This window comes from Cucurbita pepo, chromosome LG17, assembly GCF_002806865.2.
Source record: "Cucurbita pepo subsp. pepo cultivar mu-cu-16 chromosome LG17, ASM280686v2, whole genome shotgun sequence".
Lineage (NCBI taxonomy): Eukaryota > Viridiplantae > Streptophyta > Magnoliopsida > Cucurbitales > Cucurbitaceae > Cucurbita > Cucurbita pepo.
In genome coordinates, this window is record NC_036654.1 from 4009720 (window position 1) to 4027544 (window position 17825).

At 37.0% G+C, this 17825-nt stretch overlaps 1 protein-coding gene and 7 non-coding genes across 8 annotated transcripts in view; 6 read left to right on the top strand and 2 right to left on the bottom strand.

Moving 5' to 3' along the window:
• LOC111778764 (paramyosin-like) overlaps window positions 1-6422 on the top strand; it is a 31819-nt gene extending 25397 nt beyond the window's left edge. Inside the window, exons 2-7 of the mRNA XM_023658739.1 lie at window positions 597-767; window positions 2480-2839; window positions 4168-4658; window positions 4785-4843; window positions 4955-5019; window positions 5919-6422. Coding sequence (XP_023514507.1) covers window positions 597-767; window positions 2480-2839; window positions 4168-4658; window positions 4785-4843; window positions 4955-5019; window positions 5919-6422 — 1650 coding nt within the window. The remainder of the gene's footprint in view (window positions 1-596; window positions 768-2479; window positions 2840-4167; window positions 4659-4784; window positions 4844-4954; window positions 5020-5918) is intronic.
• Window positions 14-85, top strand: TRNAM-CAU. The gene has a single exon. It is a non-coding gene; the product is annotated as a tRNA-Met (tRNA).
• On the bottom strand, window positions 1322-1402 carry TRNAL-CAG. The gene has a single exon. It is a non-coding gene; the product is annotated as a tRNA-Leu (tRNA).
• TRNAM-CAU lies at window positions 1897-1968 on the top strand. The gene has a single exon. It is a non-coding gene; the product is annotated as a tRNA-Met (tRNA).
• TRNAL-CAG lies at window positions 3010-3090 on the bottom strand. The gene has a single exon. It is a non-coding gene; the product is annotated as a tRNA-Leu (tRNA).
• Window positions 3585-3656, top strand: TRNAM-CAU. The gene has a single exon. It is a non-coding gene; the product is annotated as a tRNA-Met (tRNA).
• Window positions 5336-5407, top strand: TRNAM-CAU. Its single transcript has one exon. It is a non-coding gene; the product is annotated as a tRNA-Met (tRNA).
• A 712-nt stretch (window positions 6423-7134) lies between the features above and the next one.
• TRNAM-CAU lies at window positions 7135-7206 on the top strand. The gene has a single exon. It is a non-coding gene; the product is annotated as a tRNA-Met (tRNA).
• The last annotated feature ends 10619 nt before the right edge of the window (window positions 7207-17825 follow it).

Sequence of the window (17825 nt, forward strand, 5' to 3'; positions counted from 1 at the left end):
TCTTTTTTAACAAATTAGAGTGGCGCAGCGGAATCGTGGTGGGCTCATAACCCACTGGTCCCAAGATCGAAACTTGGCTCTAATAGACAACAAACCAATCGAATATGCAAAAATATCCTTTAAGTAAACTAAAAAGAATAATTGATATGAGCTTCTTAATTCGTGAGACCTAAGTTTTATAGATTGCTTCCCACCGCTACATTTCTTGTTACATATGGTAGCCTCACTATGAAAAAATCAAGTCAAGAATGGGATTCGAACCCATGCCATTTTGGATCATTACCTAAACCTAGCGTCTAAAACCAACTCGGCCATTTTGACTATTATTTTTTTTGTAACGGTTGAAAAATCACTGCTAGATCATGAAACCAACTCGGCCATTTTGACTATTATTTTTTTTGTAACAGTTGAAAAATCACTGCTAGATCAGATGATGCAAATGCAAGCCATAATCCCTTTAAAATTCCAAAACAATGGCAAAGAAGAAGCCCACACGTTCAGCGAATTAGAAACTGTCGGGTCATGAGGAGAACAGAGATTTAGAACAACAACCCAAAACTGCCGTTCATAAATCTGTGGAGAAGACCTAATTGCAGACATTGAAATCGCTGAACGAGAGCCTTTCAAAGGAGAAAGTAGAGATTGAAAAAGAAAAGAATGACTTATTAGTGGAGATTGATGGTCTATTGGAAGAGCTAGTGAGAGATGNAGAGGTTTATTGGATTCCAAGGCTAGCTAGGTTGCTTAACACCAGCTTTTGGCTCCAGGTTAGTATCCTGACTCCTCGACTCTTTCTTTAGTCTTGGAGTAATAGGGTATATACCCTCTTATTGTCGCCATGAAACTAAAGNGATGAGAAAGATATAGAGATGCTAACTCAACAGAGAGACTCACTCGACGTGAGTCTGAATCGGGTCCAACAGGAGGATGTGAATTTGCNACATACTAAACCATGCACAATACAAGCAAACAAGCTCAACGGGAAGATAACATCCATAAATCACCCTGGAGCATAGATCACAATATCTAATCCTCTTTTTTAACAAATCAGAGTGGCACAGCGGAAGCGTGGTGGGCCTAAAACCCACATGTCCCAAGATTGAAACCTGGCTTTAATAGACAACACACCAATCAAATATGCAAAAGATTCGGTAAATAAACTAAAAAGAATAATTGATATGAGCTTCTTAATCTATGAGTCCTAAGTTTTACAGATCGCTGCACACCGCTACATTTCTTGTTACATATGCAGCCTCCCCCATTTAAAACGTTGACAATTAAACCTCCCCAATCGGTGCTTAATCTCACAACAAGAAAAACATGTCAAGAATGGGATTCGAACCCATGCCCTTTCGGACCAGTACCTGAAACTGGCACCTTAGACCAACTCGGCCATCTTGACTATTATTTTTTTGTAACAGCTTAAAAATCACTGCTAGCATATATTATCCGCTTTGGATTGTTATGCATCGTCGTAAGTCTCATAGTTTTAAAATGTGTCTTGGTCATGTCTAGAAGTTGAAGAGGTTTATTGGATTCCATGGCTAGTTAGGTTGCTTAACACCAGCTTTTGGCTCCAGGTTACTCTATCCTGACTCCTCGACTCTTTTTTTAGTCTTGGAGTAATAGGGTACAGACCCCCTTATCGTCACCATGAAACTAAGGTGCTTAGTCTTGTGGAGGCATCTTGACCCAAGTCATCGTATAACCAACCTAACACTTACACCCTAGCTCCATGTAGATAAAAATGATAGACATGTTGAACTCACTGTCGAACACTTGGAGCCGACACATACTAAACCATGCACAATACAAGCAAACAAGCTCAACGGGAAGATAACATCCATAAATCACCCTGGAGCACAGATCCCAATAGCTAATCCTCTTTTTTAACAAATTAGAGTGGCGCAGCGGAATCGTGGTGGGCTCATAACCCACTGGTCCCAAGATCGAAACTTGGCTCTAATAGACAACAAACCAATCGAATATGCAAAAATATCCTTTAAGTAAACTAAAAAGAATAATTGATATGAGCTTCTTAATTCGTGAGACCTAAGTTTTATAGATTGCTTCCCACCGCTACATTTCTTGTTACATATGGTAGCCTCACTATGAAAAAATCAAGTCAAGAATGGGATTCGAACCCATGCCATTTTGGATCATTACCTAAACCTAGCGTCTAAAACCAACTCGGCCATTTTGACTATTATTTTTTTTGTAACGGTTGAAAAATCACTGCTAGATCATGAAACCAACTCGGCCATTTTGACTATTATTTTTTTTGTAACAGTTGAAAAATCACTGCTAGATCAGATGATGCAAATGCAAGCCATAATCCCTTTAAAATTCCAAAACAATGGCAAAGAAGAAGCCCACACGTTCAGCGAATTAGAAACTGTCGGGTCATGAGGAGAACAGAGATTTAGAACAACAACCCAAAACTGCCGTTCATAAATCTGTGGAGAAGACCTAATTGCAGACATTGAAATCGCTGAACGAGAGCCTTTCAAAGGAGAAAGTAGAGATTGAAAAAGAAAAGAATGACTTATTAGTGGAGATTGATGGTCTATTGGAAGAGCTAGTGAGAGATGAGAAAGATATAGAGATGCTAACTCAACAGAGAGACTCACTCGACGTGAGTCTGAATCGGGTCCAACAGGAGGATGTGAATTTGCAACACACGATTGAGATAATCACTCGTGATAAAGCCGAAATGGAGGACACAAAAATGGAAGTGGAAAATGTTGTTGTGGACTTGCGATGGGAATTGAGTAAACTGAAAGAAGCTATGACGTCTGAGTTGAGCGTGGCTAANCCAATCAAATATGCAAAAGATTCGGTAAATAAACTAAAAAGAATAATTGATATGAGCTTCTTAATCTATGAGTCCTAAGTTTTACAGATCGCTGCACACCGCTACATTTCTTGTTACATATGCAGCCTCCCCCATTTAAAACGTTGACAATTAAACCTCCCCAATCGGTGCTTAATCTCACAACAAGAAAAACATGTCAAGAATGGGATTCGAACCCATGCCCTTTCGGACCAGTACCTGAAACTGGCACCTTAGACCAACTCGGCCATCTTGACTATTATTTTTTTGTAACAGCTTAAAAATCACTGCTAGCATATATTATCCGCTTTGGATTGTTATGCATCGTCGTAAGTCTCATAGTTTTAAAATGTGTCTTGGTCATGTCTAGAAGTTGAAGAGGTTTATTGGATTCCATGGCTAGTTAGGTTGCTTAACACCAGCTTTTGGCTCCAGGTTACTCTATCCTGACTCCTCGACTCTTTTTTTAGTCTTGGAGTAATAGGGTACAGACCCCCTTATCGTCACCATGAAACTAAGGTGCTTAGTCTTGTGGAGGCATCTTGACCCAAGTCATCGTATAACCAACCTAACACTTACACCCTAGCTCCATGTAGATAAAAATGATAGACATGTTGAACTCACTGTCGAACACTTGGAGCCGACACATACTAAACCATGCACAATACAAGCAAACAAGCTCAACGGGAAGATAACATCCATAAATCACCCTGGAGCACAGATCCCAATAGCTAATCCTCTTTTTTAACAAATTAGAGTGGCGCAGCGGAATCGTGGTGGGCTCATAACCCACTGGTCCCAAGATCGAAACTTGGCTCTAATAGACAACAAACCAATCGAATATGCAAAAATATCCTTTAAGTAAACTAAAAAGAATAATTGATATGAGCTTCTTAATTCGTGAGACCTAAGTTTTATAGATTGCTTCCCACCGCTACATTTCTTGTTACATATGGTAGCCTCACTATGAAAAAATCAAGTCAAGAATGGGATTCGAACCCATGCCATTTTGGATCATTACCTAAACCTAGCGTCTAAAACCAACTCGGCCATTTTGACTATTATTTTTTTTGTAACGGTTGAAAAATCACTGCTAGATCATGAAACCAACTCGGCCATTTTGACTATTATTTTTTTTGTAACAGTTGAAAAATCACTGCTAGATCAGATGATGCAAATGCAAGCCATAATCCCTTTAAAATTCCAAAACAATGGCAAAGAAGAAGCCCACACGTTCAGCGAATTAGAAACTGTCGGGTCATGAGGAGAACAGAGATTTAGAACAACAACCCAAAACTGCCGTTCATAAATCTGTGGAGAAGACCTAATTGCAGACATTGAAATCGCTGAACGAGAGCCTTTCAAAGGAGAAAGTAGAGATTGAAAAAGAAAAGAATGACTTATTAGTGGAGATTGATGGTCTATTGGAAGAGCTAGTGAGAGATGAGAAAGATATAGAGATGCTAACTCAACAGAGAGACTCACTCGACGTGAGTCTGAATCGGGTCCAACAGGAGGATGTGAATTTGCAACACACGATTGAGATAATCACTCGTGATAAAGCCGAAATGGAGGACACAAAAATGGAAGTGGAAAATGTTGTTGTGGACTTGCGATGGGAATTGAGTAAACTGAAAGAAGCTATGACGTCTGAGTTGAGCGTGGCTAAGAACGGGAGAAATGAGGAGTTGGTGTCTCAAATGGGCTATTCTCGGGAAGCTCCAAATGAAGTTTCGTCAGAAAAAGACAAGCTTAGTTTGCTCAAGGACAAGGAGAGGAAATTGAAGAAACCACGATTGAGCACGAGAAAACGAAAACGGCGCAGGTGGAATCGCTGAATATAGAATGTTTAAGTTTATGGGGGAGTTTTGTTGGAATAAACTTAAAATGCTAAAGGTTAGTTTTATAATAAACTAAAAATGAAAAATGTTAACCGTGTTAAATTTGTTAGGAAAGTTAATTTCAAAAGTCATGTGAAAGAAGAGGCCAAGAGCCCTTTTAGAAATGATGGTAAGTTTATGGTGTTGGGTTTTATGTCCTAAACCTCATAGTTTATAAAGAAAAACATATTATGTTTTCAGTAAAGCTATTAATGATGTTCATTNTCTTGGTCATGTCTAGAAGTTGAAGAGGTTTATTGGATTCCATGGCTAGTTAGGTTGCTTAACACCAGCTTTTGGCTCCAGGTTACTCTATCCTGACTCCTCGACTCTTTTTTTAGTCTTGGAGTAATAGGGTACAGACCCCCTTATCGTCACCATGAAACTAAGGTGCTTAGTCTTGTGGAGGCATCTTGACCCAAGTCATCGTATAACCAACCTAACACTTACACCCTAGCTCCATGTAGATAAAAATGATAGACATGTTGAACTCACTGTCGAACACTTGGAGCCGACACATACTAAACCATGCACAATACAAGCAAACAAGCTCAACGGGAAGATAACATCCATAAATCACCCTGGAGCACAGATCCCAATAGCTAATCCTCTTTTTTAACAAATTAGAGTGGCGCAGCGGAATCGTGGTGGGCTCATAACCCACTGGTCCCAAGATCGAAACTTGGCTCTAATAGACAACAAACCAATCGAATATGCAAAAATATCCTTTAAGTAAACTAAAAAGAATAATTGATATGAGCTTCTTAATTCGTGAGACCTAAGTTTTATAGATTGCTTCCCACCGCTACATTTCTTGTTACATATGGTAGCCTCACTATGAAAAAATCAAGTCAAGAATGGGATTCGAACCCATGCCATTTTGGATCATTACCTAAACCTAGCGTCTAAAACCAACTCGGCCATTTTGACTATTATTTTTTTTGTAACGGTTGAAAAATCACTGCTAGATCATGAAACCAACTCGGCCATTTTGACTATTATTTTTTTTGTAACAGTTGAAAAATCACTGCTAGATCAGATGATGCAAATGCAAGCCATAATCCCTTTAAAATTCCAAAACAATGGCAAAGAAGAAGCCCACACGTTCAGCGAATTAGAAACTGTCGGGTCATGAGGAGAACAGAGATTTAGAACAACAACCCAAAACTGCCGTTCATAAATCTGTGGAGAAGACCTAATTGCAGACATTGAAATCGCTGAACGAGAGCCTTTCAAAGGAGAAAGTAGAGATTGAAAAAGAAAAGAATGACTTATTAGTGGAGATTGATGGTCTATTGGAAGAGCTAGTGAGAGATGAGAAAGATATAGAGATGCTAACTCAACAGAGAGACTCACTCGACGTGAGTCTGAATCGGGTCCAACAGGAGGATGTGAATTTGCAACACACGATTGAGATAATCACTCGTGATAAAGCCGAAATGGAGGACACAAAAATGGAAGTGGAAAATGTTGTTGTGGACTTGCGATGGGAATTGAGTAAACTGAAAGAAGCTATGACGTCTGAGTTGAGCGTGGCTAAGAACGGGAGAAATGAGGAGTTGGTGTCTCAAATGGGCTATTCTCGGGAAGCTCCAAATGAAGTTTCGTCAGAAAAAGACAAGCTTAGTTTGCTCAAGGACAAGGAGAGGAAATTGAAGAAACCACGATTGAGCACGAGAAAACGAAAACGGCGCAGGTGGAATCGCTGAATATAGAATGTTTAAGTTTATGGGGGAGTTTTGTTGGAATAAACTTAAAATGCTAAAGGTTAGTTTTATAATAAACTAAAAATGAAAAATGTTAACCGTGTTAAATTTGTTAGGAAAGTTAATTTCAAAAGTCATGTGAAAGAAGAGGCCAAGAGCCCTTTTAGAAATGATGGTAAGTTTATGGTGTTGGGTTTTATGTCCTAAACCTCATAGTTTATAAAGAAAAACATATTATGTTTTCAGTAAAGCTATTAATGATGTTCATTCAAGTTCAAGTATATAGTCAAAATGATCTATAGCACAGGGATAAGGCTGAGTACCTTCTGGGGACACTATGGATGCAGCCCACTTTTATATATGATATAAACAATGATATTACTAAATTTTACATGTGGAGACATGTGAGTGGGGACTTCCTACGCAATGAGTATTGCATAAGATCGGACCATGAAGAAAACCACTCTCACTTTATAATGTCGTTTACTGTTGAGACTGATTTTTTCATTCGATGACCTAGGTAACTCGATCTTAATCCTGAGCTAACTATGAACTCCTATATATTCTGAATTATCCTTGGATATGTATGGGTGTGAGTGGCTTGAGTTCGCCGACTCAATAAGCCTCCCATGTCAGGGGTANGCTCAACGGGAAGATAACATCCATAAATCACCCTGGAGCACAGATCCCAATAGCTAATCCTCTTTTTTAACAAATTAGAGTGGCGCAGCGGAATCGTGGTGGGCTCATAACCCACTGGTCCCAAGATCGAAACTTGGCTCTAATAGACAACAAACCAATCGAATATGCAAAAATATCCTTTAAGTAAACTAAAAAGAATAATTGATATGAGCTTCTTAATTCGTGAGACCTAAGTTTTATAGATTGCTTCCCACCGCTACATTTCTTGTTACATATGGTAGCCTCACTATGAAAAAATCAAGTCAAGAATGGGATTCGAACCCATGCCATTTTGGATCATTACCTAAACCTAGCGTCTAAAACCAACTCGGCCATTTTGACTATTATTTTTTTTGTAACGGTTGAAAAATCACTGCTAGATCATGAAACCAACTCGGCCATTTTGACTATTATTTTTTTTGTAACAGTTGAAAAATCACTGCTAGATCAGATGATGCAAATGCAAGCCATAATCCCTTTAAAATTCCAAAACAATGGCAAAGAAGAAGCCCACACGTTCAGCGAATTAGAAACTGTCGGGTCATGAGGAGAACAGAGATTTAGAACAACAACCCAAAACTGCCGTTCATAAATCTGTGGAGAAGACCTAATTGCAGACATTGAAATCGCTGAACGAGAGCCTTTCAAAGGAGAAAGTAGAGATTGAAAAAGAAAAGAATGACTTATTAGTGGAGATTGATGGTCTATTGGAAGAGCTAGTGAGAGATGAGAAAGATATAGAGATGCTAACTCAACAGAGAGACTCACTCGACGTGAGTCTGAATCGGGTCCAACAGGAGGATGTGAATTTGCAACACACGATTGAGATAATCACTCGTGATAAAGCCGAAATGGAGGACACAAAAATGGAAGTGGAAAATGTTGTTGTGGACTTGCGATGGGAATTGAGTAAACTGAAAGAAGCTATGACGTCTGAGTTGAGCGTGGCTAAGAACGGGAGAAATGAGGAGTTGGTGTCTCAAATGNTAAAACTCATAGTTTGTAAACAAAAACATATTCTATTTTCCATAAAGTTATTATTGATGCTTATTCAATAAAGATTGTTATTGAATTATTTTACGATCATTAATCTAAACACAATCAACTTAGAATACTCTGGCTATAGTATGATTACTTGAACTATATGTAGAGACATAAGAGTGGATCAAGTTCAAGTATATATAGTCAAAATGATCTATAGTATAAGGATAAGGCTGAGTACCTTATTCTGGGGACACTATGGATGCGGCCCACTTTTGTATATGATATAAACAATGTGATCACTAAATTGTACATGTGGAGACATGTGAGTGGGGGCGTCCTATGCAATGAGTATTGCATAAGATTGAACCATGAAGAAAATCACTTTCACTTTATAATGTCGTTTACTATTGAGACTGATTTTTTCACTCGATAACCTAGGTAACTCTACCTTAATCCTGAGCTAACTATAAACTCCGANCCATGCCATTTTGGATCATTACCTAAACCTAGCGTCTAAAACCAACTCGGCCATTTTGACTATTATTTTTTTTGTAACGGTTGAAAAATCACTGCTAGATCATGAAACCAACTCGGCCATTTTGACTATTATTTTTTTTGTAACAGTTGAAAAATCACTGCTAGATCAGATGATGCAAATGCAAGCCATAATCCCTTTAAAATTCCAAAACAATGGCAAAGAAGAAGCCCACACGTTCAGCGAATTAGAAACTGTCGGGTCATGAGGAGAACAGAGATTTAGAACAACAACCCAAAACTGCCGTTCATAAATCTGTGGAGAAGACCTAATTGCAGACATTGAAATCGCTGAACGAGAGCCTTTCAANAGGAACAAGAAGTAACTTTAGGGGTAAAAATGGTAAATTGACTCAGCTCTAGTTAGGAACAACCTGTGAATGATCGACTTACTAATCATAGTTATATCAAATGGACAGAAATATATCTATAGTGAGGGGAGTGCAACTACTAGTCTATAGTGGAGTGTCCTAGTAGTTAACGAATGTTTGTTAAAAGGGTAATGAGTTTAGCCGGTTAATCTCGGATCGTTGAAGCCCATGATCTGTAAGTCTATTAGGTCCCCTTGCTAACTCATATCGGACTAAACCTTAGAATAGTGTATCTAGTGAGTTTGAAGTGTTCGAACTAAAATGANTAACCGCGTTTTGATTTAATTACGAATTAAACAAAATGAGAGAATTTGAGATATTTAAATAAGATTTAAATATTTTAATTATGAATAGGGATTCATAATCAATATGTGCCGGGATTGATTGAGATTGACATTTCATTTAATGTTAAATATTAATTAAATTGTTTAATTAATCATTTAATATTATTTTGATTTGAAATTAATTATTTAAATTAATGGTTGAATTAAAATAGAGAAAGTCAAAGTGTTGACTTTAATGGAAAAATCCATGTTTGAGTAGGTGGAATATCGAGGGTAAATATATGGTTTAACAAACTTGCATGTTTGCCCATAATTCCACAAATTTGAGTGGAATTTTGAGTGTCAAAGTTTGGTTAATTCAAACTTGCATGCTTGCACATAATCCCACAAATTTGAGTGGAATTTTGATTGTCAAAATTTGGTAATCTCAAATTTGCATAAACATGCAAATATGACTCTATAAATAGAGTGATCAATGTCAATGGAAAAAATGCTTGAAAAACTTTGAGAAATTCTCTCAAAACTCTCTCTTTTCATATATTAAATTCCTATCAAGTTTAGTCCCTCACCGGATTCCACAATCTCGTTCTAAGGCCAGAGAATAGTAGGGAAGACACTAGTGGTGGTTCGAAACCGGTTCGTGAGGAAAGATGAATTTGAACTACAAAAGATTAGTATTCAAACTCATTAAGTTTTAATGTTTTTGAACATGCTAGCTAATTTACTATAGTTGATGTAATTAGAGTGCCTAAGATCCAAATTACTTCCACATGCGTTATATTAACACCATCAGTGGTATCATTCGGTTATTCAAAGCCTTCTTCGACCACCTCCCATGTGTCTTGAGAACCGAGAAGAGAGTTCATTTTATTTTTTTACTATAGTTGATGTAATTAGAGTGCCTAAGATCCAAATTACTTCCACATGCGTTATATTAACACCATCAGTGGTATCATTCGGTTCTTCAAAGCCTTCTTCGACCACCTCCCATGTGTCTTGAGAACCGAGAAGAGAGGTGGTCAAATGCGTCTTCGTTAATCGTGGTAGCGGCATTTGACCCATCATGTTTGCCATCGGCTCTGATACCAATTTGTTAAAATTAAAAGCCACTCTGATACCAATTTGTTAAAAAAATAAAATTTGCTCTGATACCAACTTGTAGAAAATAAACGCTCGCTCTAAAACCAACTTGTTTAAATAACTCTCACAAAGCGGTGAAGGAGGTGTTGAGAGGGGAGAGACAAGGAGACAAAAAAATTCTCAAAACCCTTTTCTATTCACTGTACTCTTAACTCTGTAACTCTAGCTCTTTTTCTCTCTACTCTTTGCTCTTTACTCTTATGACGAGAAACAAAACGTATTATAATTTTTCTAAAGCTAAAAATGGCCATCACAACTCTCACTCTTTTTCTATCTACTCTTTGCTCTTTGCCTCTGCTCATGATAAGAAACAAAACGTATTTATAATTTTTCTAAAGCTAAAAATGGCTATTACAACCCACCTTTTTTAACCCATAAAACCACTGCTTCTTCAAATAAATGTTTCGCCTTTTCACTTAATTTTAAAACCCATATTAACTAAGAATAGAAACTATCTTTTTTTTTTTTTTCATTTAAGTTATTCCCAACACCAACTAGCTCAACTGACTGGAGAGCTCACTCTTCAACAGAGAATAGTTGAGGCTCAAGTAAGACCCTGGTTTGGCGAGGGTACTTAATGAAATGGAGACATAACCAGCTGGCGTGTACTCCAAGTCATCTGATGGTGGGTTGTTGTATCAAGGTCGTTTGTGTGTACCGACGATAGAGAAATTGAGAAATAAAATACTGAAGGAGGCGCATAACTCCTCATTCGTCATGCACCCTGGCAGTAAAAATGTATCAGAACACCAGACCGCACTTCTGGTGGTGTGATATGAAAAAGATATCACGGAATTCGTCAATAAATGTTTGGTTTGCCGACAAGTCAAGGCAATCAGACAAAAGACAGCGGGGTTACTACAGCCGCTCAGCATACAAGAGCAAAATTGGGAGAACATTGTCATAGATTTCATAGTGGGCCTACCTAGGACGTTGAAGGGTTATACGGTCATATGGGTGATTGTTGAAAGATTGATGCGCATTTCCTCCCTGGTAAAGCCACCTACACAGTGGACAATTGGGCACATCTGTACATGAAAGAAACTATCAAATTACATGGAGTTCCTATGTCGATTGTATCAGACCGAGATACATGTTTTACTTCAGCATTTTTTCCTGGACTCTAGAAAGCGTTGGGCACTTGACTGGATTTCAGTACAGTGTTTCACTCAAAGACAGACGAACAAACGAAACACTTGCACCAAATTCTAGAGGATATGTTGCGAGCCTGTGTGCTTGACTTTACTAGGAGTTGGGACTTCAAGTTGGTCCTCATGGAATTTGATTATAATAACCGCTATCAGGCGACAATTGACATGGCACTGTATGAGGCATTTAATGAAAAGTGGTGTAGGACACCACTATGATGGAATGAAGCAGGAGAACGAGAACTGGTGGGTCGGAGTTAGTCCAAGTCACGAACGAGGCGATGCAACAGATAAGGGGGAGAATGCGCATCGCCTAGAGTAGACATAAGAGTTGTGTAGACTCGAGACGAAGAGACCTGAAGTTTGAAGTGGGCAACATGGTATTCCTGAAGGTGGCCCCAATGAAGGGCGTCCTGAGGTTCGGATGCAAAGGCAAATTGAGTCTGCGCTTTATATGACCCTTCAAAATTTTGGAGCGAATCGGACCCATTGCGTATAGGTTAGCCTACCCCTATCCCTCTCAGCCATACACAACGTGTTTCACGTATTGGTACTTCAAAATTTTATGCCTACCCTGATTTAGCCACTTTATCATAATCTAATAGTCACCAAATTTCATACCGAACCTTATCATGTCATATTGAGTATTTTCCTAAAATTTCATGAGCAAGAGAATTCATGTAGTAGGTTTGTGGCTCAGACATTTCATTGAAATCAATATTCAAGTAGACACTAAGGTTGGGAAAGCTTAAATACTTAACACAACTTAATTTCAACTTTCTCTTTTTTCTTCGACATGCTTCCTTCCATCAACTAGATCAATATTTAATCAATTTCTTGAATTATATTGTCCTCTTCATTTTTTTTTTCATACCAATACTTTAATTTCATATTTACATAATTCATATTGACGAAATTTTCTCTCGACACTAAATTATAAAATATTGTCGTTTATCAAGCTTCTTTGGTCATTTTTATTTGAAACTACTTGTTAGTATATGTTGGTACATTCTTTTCCATCTCTATAGTCATAATGTTGCATATTTTAACTATCTTCGAGACATTTAACTAAAACATCCAACCTTCCTTATCAAAATTATTTGCATGCATATACTAGCATTCAGTGGCTTACTAAACTATAGCTTCCCATTCACATTACCAATTGTGCTAAATCTAAGCATCATCAATATATTAATTTACATTCACATTCCATGCAAGGTAAATCATAATATATTCTACATTATAATAAAAATAGAATTAAGTCAACCATAATATAGTTAATGATGTCATTTTCATTCATGGATTACATTTTATAATGGACAAGTAGTAAAAACATACGCACTCAATGACATCTCTTTTTCTTATTTTATGTATGACATACCTGACACTAACGAGACATCAATGGTGGGACCATGGAACATGCCAAGCGTACCTCGTAGGCTAGTCTACAAAATCTATAACCTAGAGCTTTGATACCAACTGTAGCAACCCAAGCCCACCGATTGGAGATATTGTCTTTTTTGGGCTTTCCCTTCAGGCTTCCCCTCAAGATTTTTAAAACGCGTCTTATAAAGGGTATTTCGTTTTCCTCCCCAATCGACGTGGGATCTCACAATATCATAAATATCAATTTATCACATATATCATACCCTATCAAAGAAATCTTTAACTCTTCACATGTCCATTAAAAGAAGTTAGGGCAATGACTATTACAATGGCTATGATTGACAAGTAACTGCCCACTACCTTTCAAATGCCCACTAAAAGAACTCATGGCCATGATTGACAAGCGTGGTAACTCCTCACTACAGCTCCAAATGGTCCTTCTTCACTCGAGTCAATTTATAATAAATATAATGGAGGTTGAATTGAGTCTATTAGAACATACAAGTAGTCAAGAGTGCAATTAGAGCATACAAGTAGTTTGTTTATTAGTATGTTTATACTCACTAGATTCTACTATTCTTTTTTAGATGATCGTTGACTATTGATCGGGGTGGGACAACTTTGGGAGCTATGCGTTCATAAAGGCGGGTCGTCTCGGGACTTTAATCTTTTGTTTATGGGTTGTGGTCCTTTAATTTGTATCACATTCCCTGATCCCGTTTTATAATAAACTTTAAAGCAACACTTGATTTTATAACCGTTTTTTAATGTGTCTTTTAAATCTAGTGTTGTTTATTTTAAAATTATGCAATAATTTACCATATTTTCCGTGTCAGTCCAATCACAATATGTGATTCAAAACCTATAAATTCAAATCCTAATAGTCTAGTATAAGAGTAGTCGATTTTTAGGTCCGATAGAGTGGTCTAGATAGAGAATTGTACATCCTTTGTGGCTCTAAATTTAAACTTGAATTGTAGTAAGTCTTTAACAGATAGTTCCTCTAGGAGCTTAAGATTGTGTTGGATTACTATTTCCACTTTCTCGATTGATTGACATGTCAAAATGAGTCGTAATTCAAATTTATAGTAAGATTATGGCTCTTAAGAGAAATATTCCGAAGGTTGTAGTTGGCACCACAGAGAATAACCCCGAGGTTAGGACTAGCCTATTTTATTAAGTTTTTATGAACCATTCCCCAAGATGAGTAAATTTAACAAACAAAAAAAAGATTATTTATATAAAATTTGGTCCATTATTTTTATAAACAAAATAAAACATTTGTTGGAAAGCAACTTTTGAACTGTTTATTATGAGAGGCATTAAAATCAAAGATGCTTATCTTTCCAATTTCCACCGATGTTTTAACCCAAACTAACTTCCCATTTATGGCAATATGATCGAGATCCCAACAGGATGGCTTATCTCAATCTTCAATGTTTAGTGCCGTGTGTCAACTACTTTTCCCTTTGAAGAATAACATCTCTCTAATTTTGTTGACCAATGTTAGATGAAACTGATTAATTCAGAAATCCCCTTTTATATATATATATGTGTATGTATGTATCTTCGGCTTTGAAATTGGCTTTGTCTGCGTCATTAGCTACAAAATTTACGTCTGACTCGAGCACTCGTCCTAGCACTATCTTCAATGGTAGCCTTGTGCTTAGATCATCGTACCTTTATTAATAGATTTTGTTCGTCATTCTTCATCTCCAACCTTAGTGTCTACAAAATTAGTATAAGTTTTTCTCTCGATCATGGTTTTGATTTAGATAGTTTGATTCTCAATCTCAATTTTTGATCAACTTATGTTTCCTCGTCACGATATTATTGCTTCTTTCTGTTGTGATTGTTCGAGTTTCACCATTATCCTTCACTATGGATCTATCTCTCGAAGGAATAGTAACTATTGTGGGGTGATACTATTATGACTCGATTTGGAGTACGAATTGTAAGAGGGATTGATTCAACGGTGTAAAAATATGGTAATTATTTACCTCATCCAAAATAAAGTTTAAGTTTAAATACAATAAGGGGAAGAGATTCAAAATAGCTCATAAAATTGACATAGACTTTGGGTTATTGGTTTATTTCTCTACGGCATCTGCTCTAAATTTGTTCCTGTCCTCGACCAACTTCTAGTTACTACCTAAAAAAATATGTAAGAATTAAAGTGAGTATAAAATCGAGTAAGTAACCTATTTGTAGACTCTTATTCGTCTTCCTTATGGATGGTAAGATATTAATATGATTTATGTTTTGTGGAACTTTGGTTGTGAGCCATGGGTCTTAAGTGGTTGGTTGGTCTAGTGCATAGTTCTATGGTACTCCCTTTGGAAGGCCTACTTGGCCACATGATTGATAAATAACATGAATCTGAACGAAAACTTATGATCGAAATGTGGATCCAAATTTAGAACTGGAATTTGGTCAATAACTCCCTCGACAGACCCCCTGAATCGGATTTTGACTAGGATTCAAACTCTTGATTTGGCTCATAACTATCCTTAAATCCCTTGCATCCCTCACAACAAGTTAATAGAATACATGATCGGACTCAAATCAGAATTTAGATTCCAATTTGGCCTTTGTCGGCTCTAACAATCTTTGCATTCACTGCTAGATCATGACATCCTACAAAGTTTTTGAGTAGGTATCCCACCTAGATGCGGAATTAATATAATCATGATGCATATACCAAGATATCCTAGAGCATAAGGTGGGTTTGGATAGAGAAATACTTAAGTGTCTCGGTGTCAGGATAAGTTTAGGGCTTGGGTTGTGCACGGTTCTGGAACTAGCTTACTTGGCTTGACTCTGTTCATGATCCAAGAAATCTTAGGTTTATAAGTTCATTCGCCTAGCTTCAAGGGCCCATCATAAAGACAGGTTCATAAGCCTTAACATTAGTATATAGGTCATAATCATGTCAACATATCATAATTATATGTATAATGTCATATGTTAAGGTCGTATGAAGTTTCAAGAACATTCGGGTTTAAGGTCTTGTATTCACTTAAGTTAGACCTTACGAATATTTTCGTCATTTTCTACTCAAATCTTAGTTTGCACCCTAAACACATTTCAATTATTTTGAAATCATGCCCAATGATTAATGTCCTTATAATTAGCACTCATAAAATTTCAAGTCATTCGGAGATAATTTAGGTCATGAATTAACATTTTGATGTAGTAGGAGTATTTTCGTCATTTTACTCATATCCTTGATTTAAGTCTTAAACATGTCTCGATGTCTATCAAACTTTGCATACATCTTTATTGTATGATATTAATTCATCCATTAAAATTTCAAATGTCACCGACGCTATTTATTGAGATAATTTAATGCCTTATAATTTCTAAACAAAATGTCAGTCTACTGTAGGGAGTTAATTTTAAGGATAAAAAAGAAATGGTGTGAGAACCAGTTTGGTAGGTTGGTTCAATTGAATCACAAAAAATTAAGGTGATCTAGTTTGCGTGACGTGGTTGGTTCAATTGAACTCACTACATCATGGTCTTCAACCTCAAAATCTAAGGGAAAATGTTGAAACTTTGGCTTCCTACCTTTGTAAATTGTATTCCACAGCCTAGTATAGTAGTTATTTCTCCTTGATTTCTTCTACAAACTTATAGAGGACATTGCAAGGAAGGGCTAGGGACTTGTTTCGTGGGCGCTCATGCATGGTAGACAAAGTTATACACCAGAGAAAACTCAGTGGAAGTTAGCTTCGTCGCCCGTGCTTAACCATATTTTTCTCTATTGGCTGAGGCACTTCTCGAGCTTATTAGCCCTCGATCCCTTAAGCAAAAACCCTTCTTTCCTTTCCCTTAACCTAATGAAATAAGCCTCAAGTAACGAATTTGTGTGTGGTGCTCCAATTCAAGGGTCAAAGGCTATGTATTTTGGGTCAACTTTTGTGTAGAATTACTCCTTATTAGGTAAAGCGTCTTACACCTCTTTAGCTCTCATCAACTTTATGAAAAAGAAAATTCTCTTTAATCATGAAGTTAAAAGATTAGGATTTAAGAAACGACATTGATTTTAGAGACTATATTTTGAATTTTCCTAATTTGTTGAAAAACTTACTCATAAATGACTTTCTCCAAATTTTCTTTGTCGAGAGATCATGTCTTCGTCTACAATCTTGCTCTTTGGACTCACAGAATTTGAATGATATAGATCTTTTGGACGAATTTTTATGTGAGCCTCAATCGAACTAACTTTTCCTTACTCTAAAGTGGCCTCCAAAGTTCGAAGATTTTTAGCCCTCGAAGTTTTAAAGGAAACTTAGTAGCTAATCTTAATATGATGGTCTAGGGAGTAGTTTGAGTTTAGCTTTCAATTTAATATGACAATGGAGAGCTTCAAACTAAGAATGAATGGCTTATAACTTAAGTGAAGCTCTTAATCCATTTTAACCATTCACGGACTTTGAAATCTCTAGATTCAGTCTAAATTTGGAGTTGTTAATTATTTTGTGGAAAAAATCCACTTGTTCCACTATCAAATTCCACCCTAGGTCATGGAACGGGTTTGATCTTACAAAATCTAAGATTTACTCGCCAAATCGCTATTAGATCTTGTGTTGTATGGGCCATGCGTCATCACATATCATATAATTTTTTCAACCAACCAATAAGTGAACTACTTACCTGTTTGGCATTGGCTCGAGTCCCTAAATATTTTAAAGTCGGTCAGAGGCGGTCGTTCAATGTCCAATCTAACCTGTACTCACCCATGACCTACTAATAAGATATTATCAACAAACTTAGTTTAGTTAAGAGTATTGAAGATTTCCAACTTTTAGCTAAAAAAAAAATACTTTAATTAGGCTTGATAGAAGTCTGGTTGACCCGAAATGCCTCTAATAA